General features: G+C 42.3%; 2 protein-coding genes across 2 annotated transcripts; one reads left to right on the forward strand and one right to left on the reverse strand.

Moving 5' to 3' along the window:
- Nucleotides 1-5,316: 5,316 nt before the first annotated feature.
- On the reverse strand, nucleotides 5,317-10,276 carry LOC109622615 (tectonin beta-propeller repeat-containing protein). Its single transcript, XM_020077011.3, has 6 exons — nucleotides 7,794-10,276; nucleotides 7,379-7,740; nucleotides 7,055-7,318; nucleotides 6,184-6,991; nucleotides 5,663-6,118; nucleotides 5,317-5,594 (listed from the first exon to the last, which is right to left on the reverse strand). Exons 1-6 carry the CDS (start codon nucleotides 9,837-9,839, stop codon nucleotides 5,553-5,555), a joined length of 3,978 nt encoding a protein of 1,325 aa, XP_019932570.3. The 5' UTR covers nucleotides 9,840-10,276; the 3' UTR covers nucleotides 5,317-5,552.
- Nucleotides 10,277-12,588: 2,312 nt separating this feature from the next.
- Nucleotides 12,589-13,473, forward strand: LOC109430243 (death-associated protein kinase 1). Its single transcript, XM_020077012.3, has one exon. The coding sequence runs from the start codon at nucleotides 12,589-12,591 to the stop codon at nucleotides 13,471-13,473; it is 885 nt and encodes a 294-aa protein (XP_019932571.3).
- Nucleotides 13,474-17,480: the final 4,007 nt, after the last annotated feature.

Genomic DNA, 17,480 nt, shown 5'->3' on the forward strand with positions numbered 1-17,480 from the left:
AATATGTAGCTACATTACATCACAAACGAGAGACGAACCAGCCAAGGGCTGAAAGACTCTTTAATAAAGACAAATCAATCAATCAATCAACATCACAATAAATGTTCCATGAGAATGTTAACACAGAACCTTCACAGGTAATACTAGTGGCAATCGATTGTTTAGTATCAACGGTTTCATCTAAGTAAGAAACACATTAAAAAACCTTAAAAAAGTAATGTAAGACTAACTTTTCCTAAAATATGAAAACTCCTCACTCATCTCTAGGTATCCATAAACTGAATGATGTAAGAACTTAAAGATCATAACGACGTATTGAAGTTGCTAGAATGGAATTAAAATCTCGTCTCCGATTGATCAATTTCACCCCGGTTTACGGAACTATAGTTGTACATACGTCATAACAAGAAACTGTAAAGATAATCCAAGAGTATTCCAAAGGGTTGTTAAAATAAGTAAACGGGAATAATATGCATAGGTAGTGGGAATATTTTTTTAATGGTTGACGATAAATTTGTAAATAAAAAATGATTTCAAGAAAATCAATAACTATAATTATTTTATAGCAATGAAAGAAATTCCCATGAATAAAACCATTTTAAGTGTCATTGTTCCTTTTCGGACCACCCTAATGAAAACAGAATTTTCACAGCAGGCAATTTAAACTTTTGCAAGCAGCTTGAAACTATTTTTATTGAATTAAAACAATCAAAGAGAATAAACAAATTTACGTATTTACAAGTATTCTTCTCAGTTATTTCTATTAATTACTTACATTTTATAGTTTTTTGGTAATATCCTGCTTTTTCCACAGGTATGGCGGCTCACGGTCGGGCGCTTTCACGAGTCCTGAATTTCCAAAATAGAACACTCTAGAATTCACATATTTGTGTGTAGCAAGTTTTCCTTACCTCGAATGTACTTTGAATCCTTAATAGCACGTTAACTACTATTTAAATGCTAATTTCACTTTAACTTTGAATTTACTTCAACGACCTCAAATTTCATCGCTTTCGATCTAAGTCTATGTTGACCATTTCCTAATTTTTCTTTACTGTTTACTGGCAAAAATAGACCATCTCCCTCTCACACCAAACATACCTTCTGACTAAAGTGTCTCGAGTATACCAAAGTGGCGAATCCTGGTCGTTTTGACAGGTCTCCTGCTCGATGGAAACTATGGGGATGACATTAAATCTAGATTGAGTTTAAATAAGGGCGAAAGTAACATGAGAGAGTTCTCTTCATCGACTCTCTCTTCTTCAAATTAAAGTGACAAGATGCAAGTATTGTTGAACTTTTTGGTCATAAATCGCTAGGTTGCGATGCAATCTAGCGTCTGAGTGTAAAAAAGTTCGATTGAGTTTGCATCTTGTCACTTTAATTTGCAGAAGAGAGAGTCGATGAAGAGAACTCTCTCATGTTACTTTCGCCCTTATTTAAACTCAATCTAGAAATCGACTGTTCCAATTTTTACGTTTCTCCTCTTTGTTTTATCCAGGCTCGTTACTTCTGACATCTCTGCTTTGTTCATGGTTGATCCATCACCGGGGTGGTCTCGTCCGGCATGGACCGCATGTTGCGCAATGGTTGCGCTGTCGAAAGGTGGTACGGGGCTGTGCCAACAGTCATCAAACCACCTCTGGACAACGAGATATTATGAATTCTTGAAGCAGTTGCACTCAAGGATGATATAATGCGAAATTATTCGCATTTTTCGGCTGGAATTTCAAAAAATGTTATGGTAATATCTTGGATAATATTTTCTCTTGCTTGCCATAGACCGGGCCCTAACATTTCAGACGCCCCTACATATTTCAACTTCGAAAATAAAAATGTTAAACAGAATAAAAGAAGTCGTGCAAGAAACATCTCTTGATTATATTTTTATCATATTTTATTATCATCTGCTGAAAAGATGTTCGGAATAAGGATCGTAACAAGCTGTGCGCGTAGGCGACTGCGTTTTCAAAACTGTCAACTTTTTTTTTTGTTCTTGCTCCGCGTTGTTTTAAGTATGGACGGCCGGGATTGTAACATAAGGCTGAATTTCAAAAGGCTGAATGCACAAAAGGCTGAATACGAAAGGCTGAAATCGAGAAGGTGTAACATAAGGCTGAAATTGCAAAAGGCTGAAAATACGAAAATGCATATATAAGTTATAAGTACTTCTTCCTTTTGTAGCCGTCACTGGCCGATCTGGGAGTAATCATGCGGCTTAAGCGCCACTCCATTCGGAGACCGCACAACAGTTCTAATTATGCCCGGTTGAGACTCGTCAGGGCGAGTCCTTTTGGAATTCCCAAAGAAAGTTTGGATCGAACCAGTGCGCCTACTTCTCACACCTGAACTGGGGTGTTTACCCTATGCAACAACGTAATCTGTCACGCTACAAAACTATTCCTCCAAAGCACGCGGTAAGACAACACCCATACCTAAATGTGCAACAGCCTTCGTTGCTAGTTAGTTCTCATCACAGGCGGTTTCACTACTCGCCGCACGAGGCGCGACCAGCGTAGAAGGGTATGCGCAAGACATTACATCCAAATTGCGCCACGCGAACAACATTAAACTACAAAAACGCGAAGCAACGGGATAACATTTCCATCATCTAATGATCTGTGTGGGACTGAACCAGAAATTACATACAATCGAGTTGATTAACAAACACATTTATTTAACGAAACCCAAGAAAAAAATAACGATTTATTGTTTATTCTAATAGCATGCTAAACGTTTAGTATTTTCATTATTTCATGTATTCCTACTCTACAGTCCCTTCGTGCGTTTCTACTCTGCCTATTTAAAGTCCTATCAATTTGTGCATGTGCTCTCCTCGTGTTGTTCTGATCCCATTCAGTATTCCCGACGATGCGACTAGTCGAGTGCACCCGGGTGGCTTACACAATAGAGTTGGGTGGGTCGGCCGTATATTACGTGCGCTCGACTTCTGCTACTTAATAGCACCACAAACTCACATTTTATAAACGCTTTGTTGGCTAGTCGTCCAAATTATACACGACCTTTGGCAGGCAAAAAAACACTCCGAGGCGTCCTCATCGGACGCCCCACTCCACAAAAAAAAAACGATTCGAATCGACTCACCGGTGGTGTGTGGTAGTTTTCTCGCTGAACGCTGCTCCGTCCTGCGCTCCTGATACTTGGCGCGAAGTAGTGCTTGATCAGCGCCGCGCAGACACGTGGGATTGCGAGTCCACGTGTCGGGTCTTCAAGACGACGATCACCAAGTGGGGATGGGTATCCACGAGGTTCTCCTGAAGCGGCGTGTTGACGAGCCGCCCCCTTCGACGCTAATTGTCCGCCGGTATTCCTCAACGCTTGAAGAGCAGAAAGTGTCGCTGGCTAGGGTAGATGATAGCCGCGGGCTATCAAAGAACAATTAACACATGCACGGATTCTTGAGACAAGCACAGCACAATGAGCACATTACCTGTTGGTCTAGTTTGGAAAAACGCACAAACCCTCACGCACTTTATATCCTAATTGGGACTTTTCACTGCGGACTAACAAAAGAACAATTAAACTAAAGAAACATTACCACGTTACTTTTACTCACATTCAACGGCTTTCTACAAGGTCACACCGCGACACTTCTACACTTATCTGCGGATCAAACGAGAGTAACTGAAACCGTGATCCTCAGATTAGGGAAGGTGTCATCGACCGAACTCAACGGAAGCTCGATTTTTCCACGAACTTCTTCGAAATAGTTCGGTAATTTAACGGATTACGTTGAAGGCTCGCTCAGTTTGATGTTCGATCGTGGCTCATTCTTTCCTTACTTTCTCCGGAAATTCCAAGTTCTTGACCTTCGGAGAACTCTTACGCAACGATTGAAGGCCGATTGAAGCTTTGATAGCAAGCGTGTTGCCTAACTCATGGGCGCAATGTTTTTATTATATCTGTTCATATAATTCTATCTTGTGGGTACGGCATCTGATTCTTGCTCTAATCTCGAATGTTTCTAGGGTACTAAATAGCTTTCATCTAATAAATTCTAAGGCATGGAGCAAAGGCTACACTTTTCTTGGAAGAAATGAAATAGAGCTTGCTTCTCAGCCTTGGCATATCGGCACGAATAAACTCAATGTCAAAGGGAGCCCAAAAAAATTTCATAATGAAAAGTTCTTGGTCCGAACGCGAATCGTACGAGTAACCCTCAGCATGGGCCCTAGTTTCGATACTGAACATATAGTGAAAAGGCTAATGGTGCATACCAACGAACACAAAAAGGATCTGATAATATTCATATCGTCAATTTATCCTTCTTTTAACATGAGCTATTCTTTTGAGTCATGTTGTCTGGAGATTTTTGTCATTACGGCTACTAAAACAATATCATCAGAGATTTTCCCTTCTTTGAAATATGTGCTATTCTTTTGAAAAATACTGCCTTAGTAATGTATGCGTTCAATAATCCATAGAATTATGGCCAGTTGTAAAACTTTCCGATTCAGAACATAGTAACTGAAGTATGTTACCCCAAAATGGCTTAGTTTGATCAACCATGAGCTAGGCGCGGTAGGACCATAGACTGACTTCAAGACCTGAAAGTACCGAAGAAAACCTTTGTGTGTCCAATGGGGTTCCCAATAATATTCATTACCGTGTATTTTTTCCGCGTGATTTGTCATTTTGTAAATTATTTTTAGCGTGTTACACCATGACGCCGCTGGTCAATCGTCAAGCTAAAGCAAAACCGATACAAGTGCCACGGCTGGGTAATCGACCAGCAAGCAAATTTTCAAATAGATCGTAAAATCAATAAATGTATCTAATTATTCCCAATTAGAATGATCTGTTTGTCTGAGTTGTTAGTGTTCATGTTAGCCTTTAGGCTGGTGCATTTGAAAACTAGTCGAATCACTATTTCAGCCTTATCGTCGTGCGGGGCTTCTTTTTACACTTTTTCATGGTTTTTAAACTTTATGACATGCAAAAACAAAAGCAATAAAAACTCCCAGAGTAGTGAATGGATTTCCACAATTTTTACAAAGGCTGAATTTCAAAAAGCTGAATGCACACGGGTGTCTGTTGAGCAGATTTTCCCCCTATGGTTTAGAAGAAAAAAAAGGATTGAAGCAGGCATTTAAAAAAAGTAACCAACAAAAAAATATCGAAAACATCTCGAATATCTACCTGTCCAACAGTGAACTCTTTCAATTTGACATATCCCTGCCTATCCTCGGCAGCAAAAGATATTGCAGCAGCAACGCCAGCAAAATTCTTGCTCTATAATTTATTAACTCTATTTTAACTTACACATTTTCTTTTCATTCATTGAACCCAAACATATGCACATAAGCATATAAGCCTCCATTTATTGATCCAATCCATAACAATTGTAATCTTAAGTAAGCTTTGGTTTATGAGCTAAACATACAGATATTGTACAGCCAAAGTTGAGATTATGCAAGTAATGCTATGACTTTTGATGTTGGTTAGCGCTTACGGTTAATAGATAGTGAAATAAGATGGCCTCTTCCGAATAATGGTTATGCGTTGAGAAATGTTCGTTGAAAACGTAAAAATTAGTCACAGAATCCGTTTGCACTCACGTAGTGCCAGTTTCCCTAAAATAAAAAAAACACGATTATTTTTTTTATTTATCTTACTAGCAGAATCATGTCCGAAAACTAACCTGTATCCCCAAGGTCCACCCGGTACCGCCGGGGTTATCCGGACTGATACCACTACGCTTGCAGATGTACCCCGATTGAGATACCGCCATCACATGTTCCCCAACGGAGACATTTTTGAATCCAACATTTCCCTCGTAATGCGGAGGGTCGTTTTGAATGTTACTCAACAGCTGCCAGTGGCTACCTTCCGGGAAGGTTGGAGTAATTTCCTTCCTCACCGACAGGCGTCCCGTCGTATCCACCGTCCAGATTCCGGCCTTTCCAACGGAAATTTGCTTGAAGGTTACCCCTCCTGGAGGTTCCACCGGTTGCCATTTCGAGCCGAGTGGATTTTCCACCGAGATTCCGCACCGCCAATAGGCGGATCCATTCTTCCCGATGGCCCAGACTTTGTTCTCGTAACAACTAATACTGACCAACGGTTGATCACAGGCCACATGCTCCCAACCAGTTCCCTGAAAAAACAAAAGTTGATGCGTGAAGAGTTATTGGAAAAATATAAAAATTTGATTGATCTTACCGCCGGTTGTGAAAGACTAACACCTCTTCTATACAGAACATCCCCATTTGCTGCTACAGCCCAAACCATAACGCTACAATCCACTTCATCGCTGTTGGCTTGCAGAGTTACGTCCACGATCTTCGAGTTGCCGACTTCCTGCCAAGGACCAGTTGTAGTCAATCTACACTTACGGTACCAACGTCGACGACGAACGTAATCCGTGAACTGCTTCTTTGCGTGATAAGTCGCCGGAAAATCTACAGCGTACTGCCAACCATCCCGATCAACTCCTCCCGGATTGTGGAAGTCCACCAACCAATCGCTGATCCATTGCCAGTGCATCGACAGCAGCTTGGTGTGTTCCTTGCTACGCTTGTGTTTCCCCGTCACGTCACTCCACATGTGACGATCCGTCGGTAGACCCGTCGTGGAGAAGCCTGATAGCGGGTTCCAGCGTTGATTCTCGTAGATGTGATAGTTATGTGTGTCAGTCATTGTATTGATGCCTTGGTTACTTGTCTCTAGTCCTTTGAGGAAAACTCCTCCCCACCCTCCTGTATAGACCCAGGCTGTGTTATCGTAACCAAGACCCCACACAACTCCGGCCTTACTGGACTGAACGCGACGTAGATGACCACCGATCTGACGCCAGAACACATCCTTCAGAGGAATGATCAATTTTGGGCTCTCGTAGACAATCTGGAAGATCTTGACCCGACCACTACTGTACAAGCTGGAGATAGTGTGGGGTGCGAGACCCCTTCGATATCTAAACTTAGGGTAATCCTTTCCATTGACAGTGATTTGAAATCCGTCACGATCACTCCTGAAGGTGAAAAAATATTCATGGAATCGTAAAAATATCATGGATTACCGTTGGGTAACTTACCTGATCCCGAGCTTGAACTCCGCACCCGGAGCAAACAGCATCTGACTGTCCCGCTTTTCGTCCTCATTCCAGTGAGAAGCTTCCATCGAGTTGAACACTGTGATCCGCTCGTTGAACCGTGGGTTGATGTGCAACGGGATGTTCCTTTGGGACTCCATCTTGTGACGTACCCTCACCGTTGGATAGCTCTGCAGATCGAATCGAATGTGGTCAGCGTCGTCGTACACAAACCCGGATATCTCCAGTCGCGACCCGATGATCATACTGCAAGTTGTGCGAAGTGAAGGAAGTCGTTTTGTAAGAAAACCAGAGATTTCATCTTACCCGTTATCTAGCGACGTCAAATACGGAGTTTCAGCAGCGGAAACATCAATTTTCTGTTGGTAAATCTGTCCTTCAGGACGCCATTGCGATGCTTCCAGATTGGTAGGATCAAAGACGAAGACGTCTCCCATGTTCGACGTTATCCACATCGATCGGGTTGAAGGTTTTCCGTGAACTTCGTTGATTTGGCAGCAAACCGAAGTCAAATGCGAAAGCCAGTCCTCCAAATCGGTATCGCCACTGAACTGAATTTTGATTGGTGATGATCCCGGAGGAAGCCGCGGAGCATGGATGGCGAGCCTTGGCGAACCAGGCTCACTGCAACACATCACACAGGTGATTTCCGACAGCGAGAATTGTATCTAGAAATAGGATGCGTTAGAAATAGTGTTAGTGACAACAATCCACATAGTACTTTGGTGGTGATTCCGTCCGAGTTCAGCACTGTCAGAGTTCCTGAGTCCGGTCCCGTACCTTGGTTGTTAACCCATTCTAACTCGATCAAGCAATCCTCGAAAGCATGACCGGCTTTGGCAACGCGAGCTTCCCCTGATTTTACCCAGGAAGACATTTCGATGGCTTTCTCGTACAAGGCAAAGTCACTTTCGTGCAATGGCCCTGGCGGTCGCTGCTTCAGATCATCCAAGATCTTGATACGCCATGGCTGGGTCAGTTCTTCTTGGTTTGCATTGCCGCAGCTATCATTGAACCAGTTTGGCAGCTGATTGGGGTCAACGCTGACTGCTCCGGCAGCACATCCAACCCACTGAACTTCGTGATCTGCCCAGTTTTGCGACCCACCGTGGTCTTCGTACTCGCCAAATACACCGGAGTCGCGAGAACTCTCCCCCTCAAACACGCTGGAATCCGACTCGGGATGCGCCTCTGTGCCAACAACGGAGCCAACGCTTCGTACTGGACTCCATGCTCGCGAGTTCTTCAATTGTTTTCCGGAGATTTCGTACACTTCATTTAGGGGAGCACTCGATGCAACAACCGTTTCGTTGGAGAGATTTCGGGTAACCTTCTTCTCAACCAAACTTCCAGGCTGTTGAGTTTCTAGTTTGGTGGCCAGCGCATCTGGTGATATCTCCGGCTTATGCCATAGTTCTGGTCGTTGCTTCGGGTTAGCAGTTGGAGCAGATCTGGAAGTTTCTTCATTATTCTCAACAAGCGAAGCATTCTCCTGCTGTAGTCTTTCTTTATAGAGACTGTTCAAACTTCTATGCTTCGTGGAAGGTGACTCGCTCCCACTGCGTCTACTAGACAGTGAAAAGTTGCTGGAAGTCCGGCTCATTTGAAGTGGAAGCTGAATCAAGCGCCATTTCTTACCCGTGAGGTCTGAACTGGAAACTCCCGAACGGAAATACAGTGCACGGTCTTCTGATCCCACGGCAAAAACCTGATCGTTAGCTGCTACAGATATGTAGGAAATGTTTCCTACCATCTCAACCCATCCGCTGCCAATAGCAGCATCTTCGCTGATTCCGGACGCCTCCCCATGAACACCTCTACGGAACCAGACATGGTTATCATTGGTCACACACCACACTGCATTGGTTCCAACGGAGACCTGAGTGATTTTCAGGTTGGTACCAGGGGGCTTCACTTCCAACCAGGTTGCTCCCATAAGAGCATCCCTGGTAACACCAGTGCGAACAATGGCCCTTCCATTGTATAGACAAGCCCAAACTAGTCCAGTGGGACCAACTGCGATCTGCGAGACCTCACAGCCTGATGGGGTCGTTACGGAAGTCCACCGGAGTCCTTCGGGCGAGGTGGTGCTCACTCCTGATCGAAACATCACTCGACCATGGGCTGTTACTGCCCAAACAAGCAGTATACCTGGAGGTGCTCCAGGAACATTGCTTCCATTGATGGCTACGTCAATGAATGGTTCCTGCGTGGGATCTTTGTGAAGAGGGGCCACGGCACACCAGGAGTTGAGCGCACAGTATCTACGAAAGCGGACCCATTTCCGACGTCGAACGCAAGACTTCCAGTTCTTCTGTGGGTGATAAGTAGCTGGAAAGTCAACCGCATACGTCCACCCATCGTGGTCAAGTGGTTGCCCGTCCAAGGTGAGATCCAGCTGCCATTCGCCTTCCCATTGCCATGCCATGGAAGGCAGACGAATCTTGTCGATATTCCTATCGACGGTTCCATCAACGCTGGAGAAGTGATACCGATCAGTTGGTAACAATCGACTGGAGAATCCCTCGATGGGAAGCCATCGCTCATTTTCATAGGCTTCCTCCTTAATCCGGATCGGGATGTCCAGACCATGAACGTGAACATAAACTTGTCTATCGCCACCGATAGCCCACATAAAATGCGGAACTACGGAAATTCGCTTAAACTCCAACCCTAGATAGAGGAATTCTCGCCACGCAGACCCTGCCGTAGACAGAGCATACACCCGACCTTCATTGCTGTTGGCGAATAGTAGCGTACTTGGCATTGCACGAAGCCTGTTAATCGCTGATTTGAATACTAATGAGGTTGATTCGCTATTTGTATATCCAATTCAAATGCCGTGAATTAAACCAAACTGCTTCAATGCATTTTTCTCACAAAGAAATCTTCTATCACGACACACATCACAATTCACAAACAAATCGATAATTCTGATTCACTAACAGACCCAACAGCCAACACCTTATATCTAATACCACTTCACTTTTAGTTGAATCTCACTTGTATGACCACTGTCCACTAAATTTCTTCGACACAACAAATCACAATACAAGATTATCTTTGGAACCCCGAACACAAATTATCTAGAAACAATTAGATAAAAATTTTCCAGCTCACAACCGCTTATCGTCCGAGTCGTGTCCTAAGCAGTTTTATTGTCGATTTGCACTCTGTATCAAAATCATTTTCTGGAGAATTTGACAAGCAAAAAAGTGACGTTTTATTTCAGTCATGCGCAGGATTTGCCCTGCCGGAAAGCGACATGCGGAAACATAAACAGAAGAGGAAGAGATGGAAAGCAAACCAAAACAAGACCGGTGTTTTCCGACTTTGTTTTGAATATAGTGTTCGTAAACATGGCGAGCGCATTCAACAAGTTGTTTATATTTTGGTAAGAGAAAAAAAAGTGCAATAAAGGATAAAAAGCAGTCATAATAAACCAACATGAACTTACTTCTGAAACTATAGGGGAACCCCAAATCAACGGGCAGTCATAAAGTCATGAGATAAGATATATTGTGCGTACATGAGGCTCTAACACAAACAAAATGTAATGAATGGAGACCGAACTCACAATTGGAATGAAAGAAACAGTGTTATTCAACATGATGAAATTATTGAACTCTATAGTACGTGATTGAAATTGAGTATAAAACCACTCTGTGCTTAAGAAAATCGTCAGTAATACCTGATTCCATCCTAGATGGAGCTACCGCCATAAACGTTAGAAGTTCATTGATATTTATCAAACTTGCTGCAATAAAAATGGTACCCGAAAAGTTCTCTCGTTTACTGAAGGATGGTACAACAATATTGCACGAAGTCATCAGAAAGGGATCTTCCACTGAACTAGCTGAGATATTGAACAAGTATAAAGAGCTTTTTGATAAAATTAATCATCATTTAGTACGGAAATTTGCTTGGGATCCAAGTGATAAAATCTGGCTCAGGAAAACAATTTTGGTGGCAACTACTGAACAACAATGTAACACAGCAAAGCAGCTTGAAGCTAATTCAATGTCAACACAAGATATCAAACAAGCTATTTTTGTATTGCTGTTAAGTCCAGTTGACGGAGACGACGTAGCTGTTATCCATCCAAGTGAAACAAGCATCATATCTGCATTTCGATTTATCACAACAGTGATGCCGAATGGTTATCTCACGTTCAATTATACTGGAAAAGATGGCACAAGTGAGTTGTTCATCGAAGTGGCTGCTTCCTGTGGAAACATTACAGCTATCAACCTACTAATCAACCTAGGAGCACCACTTAGTCTTCCAGGACACAACCCATTACTGGCTGCGTGTAGAAATCTCCAAAGAGATACAATCCGGTGGTTACTCACTGAACATTTTGATTCTTTTGACTGCACTCTTAGGAGCACAACTAAGTCGAATGCCTTAATGGTTTTAATGCAGAAAGATGACACAGAAATGTTGGATTACGTGCTGAAGAAAATGATCAACTACAGACAGAAGTACTTCAACGAATCTCAATCGCAAGCGTTCAACAAAATATTTCGGTACGAACACGAAGTCTACACTCATTGCTCCATTCTATCATCGATTCTTTCGGAGCCAATCCGCACGAAAATTGAAGAGTACATAGTCGAATATCAACTGGATCTGACATACCAGTGGAAAGGAGTAACAATACTGGCAGATCTCTTGTATAAGAAACTGGCTCTAGGTTACTGTTGGGACGACATAAGGAAAAATCCAGAACTTCTGGGATTGGTCGTTCGCCAGGGACCGGGAACCACCATAGTACACGAGTGTATACGATTGAAAATCCTGGATATCTTGAAAGAAATGTATCAACTTGAACCGTCCGTGAAGCGATTCTTCGAAACTAATCAGGCCTACGAAACACTTCAGCAAGCTCTATGGAACTCGGAACACGATTCAGTGGAATTCATCTTGGAAAACCATCAGCATTTTTTCCTGAACAATATTGGTAGGCTCCGGAATGACGTGATATTTTGTAGTTATCATGGGAAGTCGTTTTTCGTGAATAATCGAAATCAGTTGGTCAAATATTTCCCATCGTTGGAAGTCGACATAGACCGAGTGTTGTCCAAAGAACCAGCATTTTCTCCAGGTGAAGGTTTGTATCAATAAAATTAAAAAATGTTTTATTGTCTGAAAATATCTCTAATTTTATTGTAGATCTGAAACTAGCATTCAAGGACGTTAAACTTGATGATGGAAATATTCAACTCCCCAGTTCTGAACCCAAAACTATAAGAGGTTCAAATGAAGCAACGCTCCTACATTTGGCAGTGGAAAAAGACAATTTGGATCAGTTCGCTGAACTACTGAGAGCTGGTTGCGATTTCGACGCTGTAGATAATAACGGCAACCACCCCATACACTACGTGCAATCTATAGAAATGTTTAACACTATCGTCGAACAACATCCGGACGCCCAATCCCTCGTACACCGAAAGAATTTCACCGGTCATACAGTGCTTCATAAAGTTTGTCAGTTAAGCAAAAATCCACCCGACATGGTTGTCCCATTAATCGAAAAGATCCTTTCCTCGGGAGCCGACATAGACCAACCCAACAATAACGGCAACCCAGCACTCTTCCTGGCATCAAACACTACCACCCTAGACGTACTAGTTCGTCATGGATGCAAGCTGGACGTCGTCAACAATAAGGGTAAAACTGCTCTTGAATACCGAATCCGGAATCGCAATATGGTCATCGCTCTTCTTCGTTTAACTCACAAGCTTCCGTTATTCAAAGCGCACGCTCACAAGTACTTCGCACCGTTGATTTTCGGTAATCGTGTCTTCTTCACGCAAACCTACCGACCATTTCTGGAAGCTAACCCCGACACGCTCAAAACTTTGTTCGATTCCCTCTACGAAAACTCACCCGAGTTTGCCTCGGAGCTGTTCAACAAAGCGTGCTGCAATGGACAATACTTCGTAGTTGAGAAATTCCTAACATTCAACTACGACTTGAACTACAATGTCCGCGACCAAGACGGTTCCACCTGTATTGTAGGATGGTTGAAAAATATGTATGGGCAGCGCGACGATGCCTTAGTCGAACGACTACTGGCAAAGGGTGTCGATCTTGAGATCCGCGACAAAACCGGTAGAAATGCCCTGCTCACCTTCGTGGGCAGATTCTCTTCAGAGGCATGCTACGAACACAGCATAAAGACGGTCCAGCTACTGCTGGACCACGGAGCACGGTTGGATGCACGGGACGCGGCTGGAAATAGTGCTTTGCATTTGGCATTTGCAAGAGGTGAATTGGAACTGGTGGAGGTGCTGCTGCGAAATGGTGCTGACTTCACCGCTAGGAATTGTAATGGCGAAATTCCTATTCAGATGGGCCGTAGAATGCATCAAGAGTTGTTCGACTTTATCAGCTAGCGTTACAAACGCTTGATTTTTATCTATATGGATTACGAAAATTTATGAACTTCAATGTCCTTATCATGAATTATCCGAATATTCCTTTGTCTGAGTGCTCATTGTATCGGAACTCCAAACATTCCTTGCTACATGAGGTTGCTGCAACTCAAGTTTCTACTGTATAGCTCCAGGAGAAAACTGTTCAGTACAAACCTTCAATTTAATCGCACACGCCATATTTATTCGCTGAGTAAATGCTCTTTACTAAATCAATTTGAAGCCGTGGAGCAAATCTATGTGAATTTTCGCAAGGATCAGAGAAAAGGTCATTTACACCTTTTCAAAGACCCTGCGCCTCCATCTGTGTGAACAGGCAAACAGACTTCAAGTGATTGAAGTGACGAACCCGATAATTTCAAAATAGGGTATCGCGCCACTTGGGCGGTGGCTTCTATATTCGTCTGTTTTCCACTATAACTCAGTCAATTTTGAACCAATTGACTTGAAATGTTGTACACGGGTAGATACTCTACCTATTTCACCACATTCCAAAAGTTGTGTCAATTGGTTCAAATTCGACTGAGTTATAGTGGAAAACAGACGAATATAGAAGCCACCGCCCAAGTAGCGCGATTACCTATTGTCAACCGTGCGCCCCCATTGCACGTGCAGTTGGTTATTTTAATTATTCTAAATGTGCGTGCTTCCAGATAGTGTTTTCCCATCCCAATCCTTCCCCACCTGGCCGCAACTGGGGTAGATAGCAGATGCCTGCTATCACTTTCTACGGTTCAGCTAGCAGTGCAAATGGAGAAGACCCAGGGAGTCGCAGACAGGGCAACAGCTTTCCAAATTTCATGGATCCTAGGAATGAGTTCGGAACGGTTACCACACTGCTCGTAACAGGCAAAGCTGGACGTAATCTACCGATCGAGCCTTTAATCATCGCCAAAACCATTGAAGATGCTGCAAGTGAAGACAAAGGAAATCGATACGTTTTGCGAACCAGCAAAGCTCACCAGGTGGAAAATCTTCGAAACATTACTCGACTGATCGACGACACCGACGTCGAGATGAAGTTGTAGCCCAAAGCTGAATGTTAGCCAATGCGTGATATCGACGTTCGATCTCATCCACAAGAGTGAAACAGAAATTGCGACTGGACTAACGCATGTTCGCAGATTTCGTTTCCGTCCTTGCGTAGAGTGCGAGTGTAGCCGACCTGCCTCCACTTTCGCTCCCGAATGTCTGTCGCTCATTGGCGTAGCTAGCTTTTTCTTTTTTCTCACTCATTCTCCTTGATAAACAAAAAAAGAGCGGGATGAAAGAGGGAGCTTGTGTGCCCCCTCTTGCATCCTTCTCTTTCTCGTGTTTGTGCTGTCAAGGAACGCTCCAGTAGCAAAGATGTTCCCAGGTGGAATCAAAGATTGAAAATGTAGAAAACGTACTCGAAAACAGTTTAATCGAGCAAAATTTACATTGAACTGTGGGCGAATTCCGGCGCACAATCTCTTCGAAGAGAAGAAATTTTCTTCCATTGCCCACCTGTAAGAAAATTTTCTTCTCTTCGAAGAAATTGTGCGTCGGAATTCACTCACTGGTCTCCCTACAGAGAGGCCTTAACAAATTATGATAGAGAAATAAGAAGATCAAAGCGGAAAAATTGGAGACACATGTGCGACGGCATAGAAAGTGCCACTGAAACTGCAAGACATCAAATAGTTCTCTCTAAAGATCATGCTATTGATCTCGGAACACTAAAAAAGACCAACAGGTCTTATACTGTAAATACTCAAGAAACTTTGGAATTATAGAATATAGAAGCTACTGATGTGGCAAACAACATCTATATATATAAAAATGAATTTCTGTCTGTCTATCTGGCCGCAATGCATTCGGAAACTACAGAACCGATCGGTGTGAAATTTTGTATGTGGGTATGTCTGAGGCCGGGGAAGGTTCTTAGCTTAGTTTGAGACCTCTTCGGTGACTTTGCGGGGTACGTCTCTACGGAGCTGCATGTAAAAAATCACAGTAGCCAGGCTGTACGACGTTTGCCGGGACAGCTAGTTTTAAATAAAAAAAAAAGGAATGCACACTAGTGTGGGTCATCGGAACCATTGTCTCAGATCAAATTTTTTTGGTTCCGTTTCGGATCTTGAGTATCTGTGCAAAATTTGAGCACGATCGGTTGCGTCTACACTTTGCGCATTGCAATTGAAATTTGTATGAGATTTTATATGAGAAAACATACTTTTTTGCATTTTTGTCATAAGTTGAAAAAGTTTGTCTGAAACTTTTTAACCAGTACTATAAAATGATAGCCTAGGATGTTCTGAAAAACTTTGTTGAAGACCGCAAAGCGATCCGATGCTTGTGAAAATAGTTATAACCAACGAACCGCATGCATGTGTTTATGTTTTAACATGTAAAGGAATAACAATGGCAACAAAATCATGCTGTTTCGCCAAGCAATGTCAACGCTATAATTTTTCTTATAAGCATCAGATCATTTCGCGGTCTATGACAAAGTTTTTCAGGACACCCAGGCTATGTTTTCACTTTATCGGTTACAATGGTTTAGAAAAATTCGAGCTTGTTATGAGAGAAATGCAAAAAAGTGTGTTTTTTCATGTAAAACCCCATACAAACTTCAAACGCGATGCGCAAAACGTAGACATAACCGATCGTGCTCAAAATTTGCACACTTATTTGGGTCCTGAAATGGGATCAAAGTAACTTTGATCTGATGAAATACCATTGAATTTTTCATTTTTCCATATAAACGATGACCCATTCTAATGCACACCGTCTTCAGCCAGAGGCTGCACAGACTAAACACATTTACTTACGCTAGACAACGGACAACACACAGAACACCCAATGGCCCAGTGATGAATTTTTCGTTTGGCGAAAAGTTTCCACCTACTGGAGCCGGAATCGAATCCACACTCCGAAGCTTACGATACGCCTAGACGACTGCCGCAGCTAATAGCACGGCCTCGTAGCCCACATTTTCACTTATTCAAAGATCGAATGGGCATTAGACTCTTTCGATCCACTTTAAACACCAGGTTTAGATGGAGTTTTACCTGTGCATTTACAAAAGTGCAAGGTAAAAATTATTCCAAGTTTGATAACGCTGTTCAAATCTTGTTTTCTACTGAAGGGCATTCCATTTAAGTGGAGACAAGTTCGAGTAGTATTTATACCCAAGTTTAATAAAAAAAAGATAAAATGTCGCCGAAATCACATAGGTCAATGAGTCTAACATCGATCTTCCTAAAACTGATGGAAAAACTTATATTAAATCGAACGTACTTACAGGGTTGTTACGAGAAGCGTGGAAAAAAATCCGCGCCGAATCCGCGCGAGCAAAATTTAAATCCGCGCCGAATCCGCGCGATTGTAAAATTAAATTCGCGTCAAATTCGCGAGAGTATGGAAGTAAAGTTTCGTTTTTCTACATTACGTATATATTGAACATAAAATTTAAACAATCTACTTTAGTGGATTCCGGGTGGGAGCTGAACTATTGATTCGTAAATTAACGCAGTTCATCTGAAATGTGCTAAGCTTCTGCAATTTGAAGACGTTTTGCCACAACTCTATTTCATGTTTTTTTTCAGTAATATTCCCTTCAAGAAATTTTAGTAAAATCGCTGTAGCAATCTACAGAGTGTTCTTGAAAAAATCTGCCAGAGCCCGTCATTCAGGAGAATATATCAAAAGATTTGTGAAAAAATTTCTAGCAAAAAAAATATTGGAAAAATAAAAAAAAAAAAACATGGAGCTATTCCTTAAAAGTCATTGAAAAAACCTGAATGAAACGGAAAGAGTTTCTGAAGTTTTTATATACAGTATCTGATACAAATTTTTTCTAGGAATTCTTAAAATAATGATCATGAATTTGAGTAGGACATTGTTAGGGTAATTCTCAGAAATTTGAAAAAAATAGTAATGTCTTGAGAATCCCAGTGAGACATTATAGAAAGAAACTTAAACTCTAGATAAGTATTATCCAG

This window comes from Aedes albopictus, chromosome 2 (assembly GCF_035046485.1).
Source record: "Aedes albopictus strain Foshan chromosome 2, AalbF5, whole genome shotgun sequence".
Classification (NCBI taxonomy): domain Eukaryota; kingdom Metazoa; phylum Arthropoda; class Insecta; order Diptera; family Culicidae; genus Aedes; species Aedes albopictus.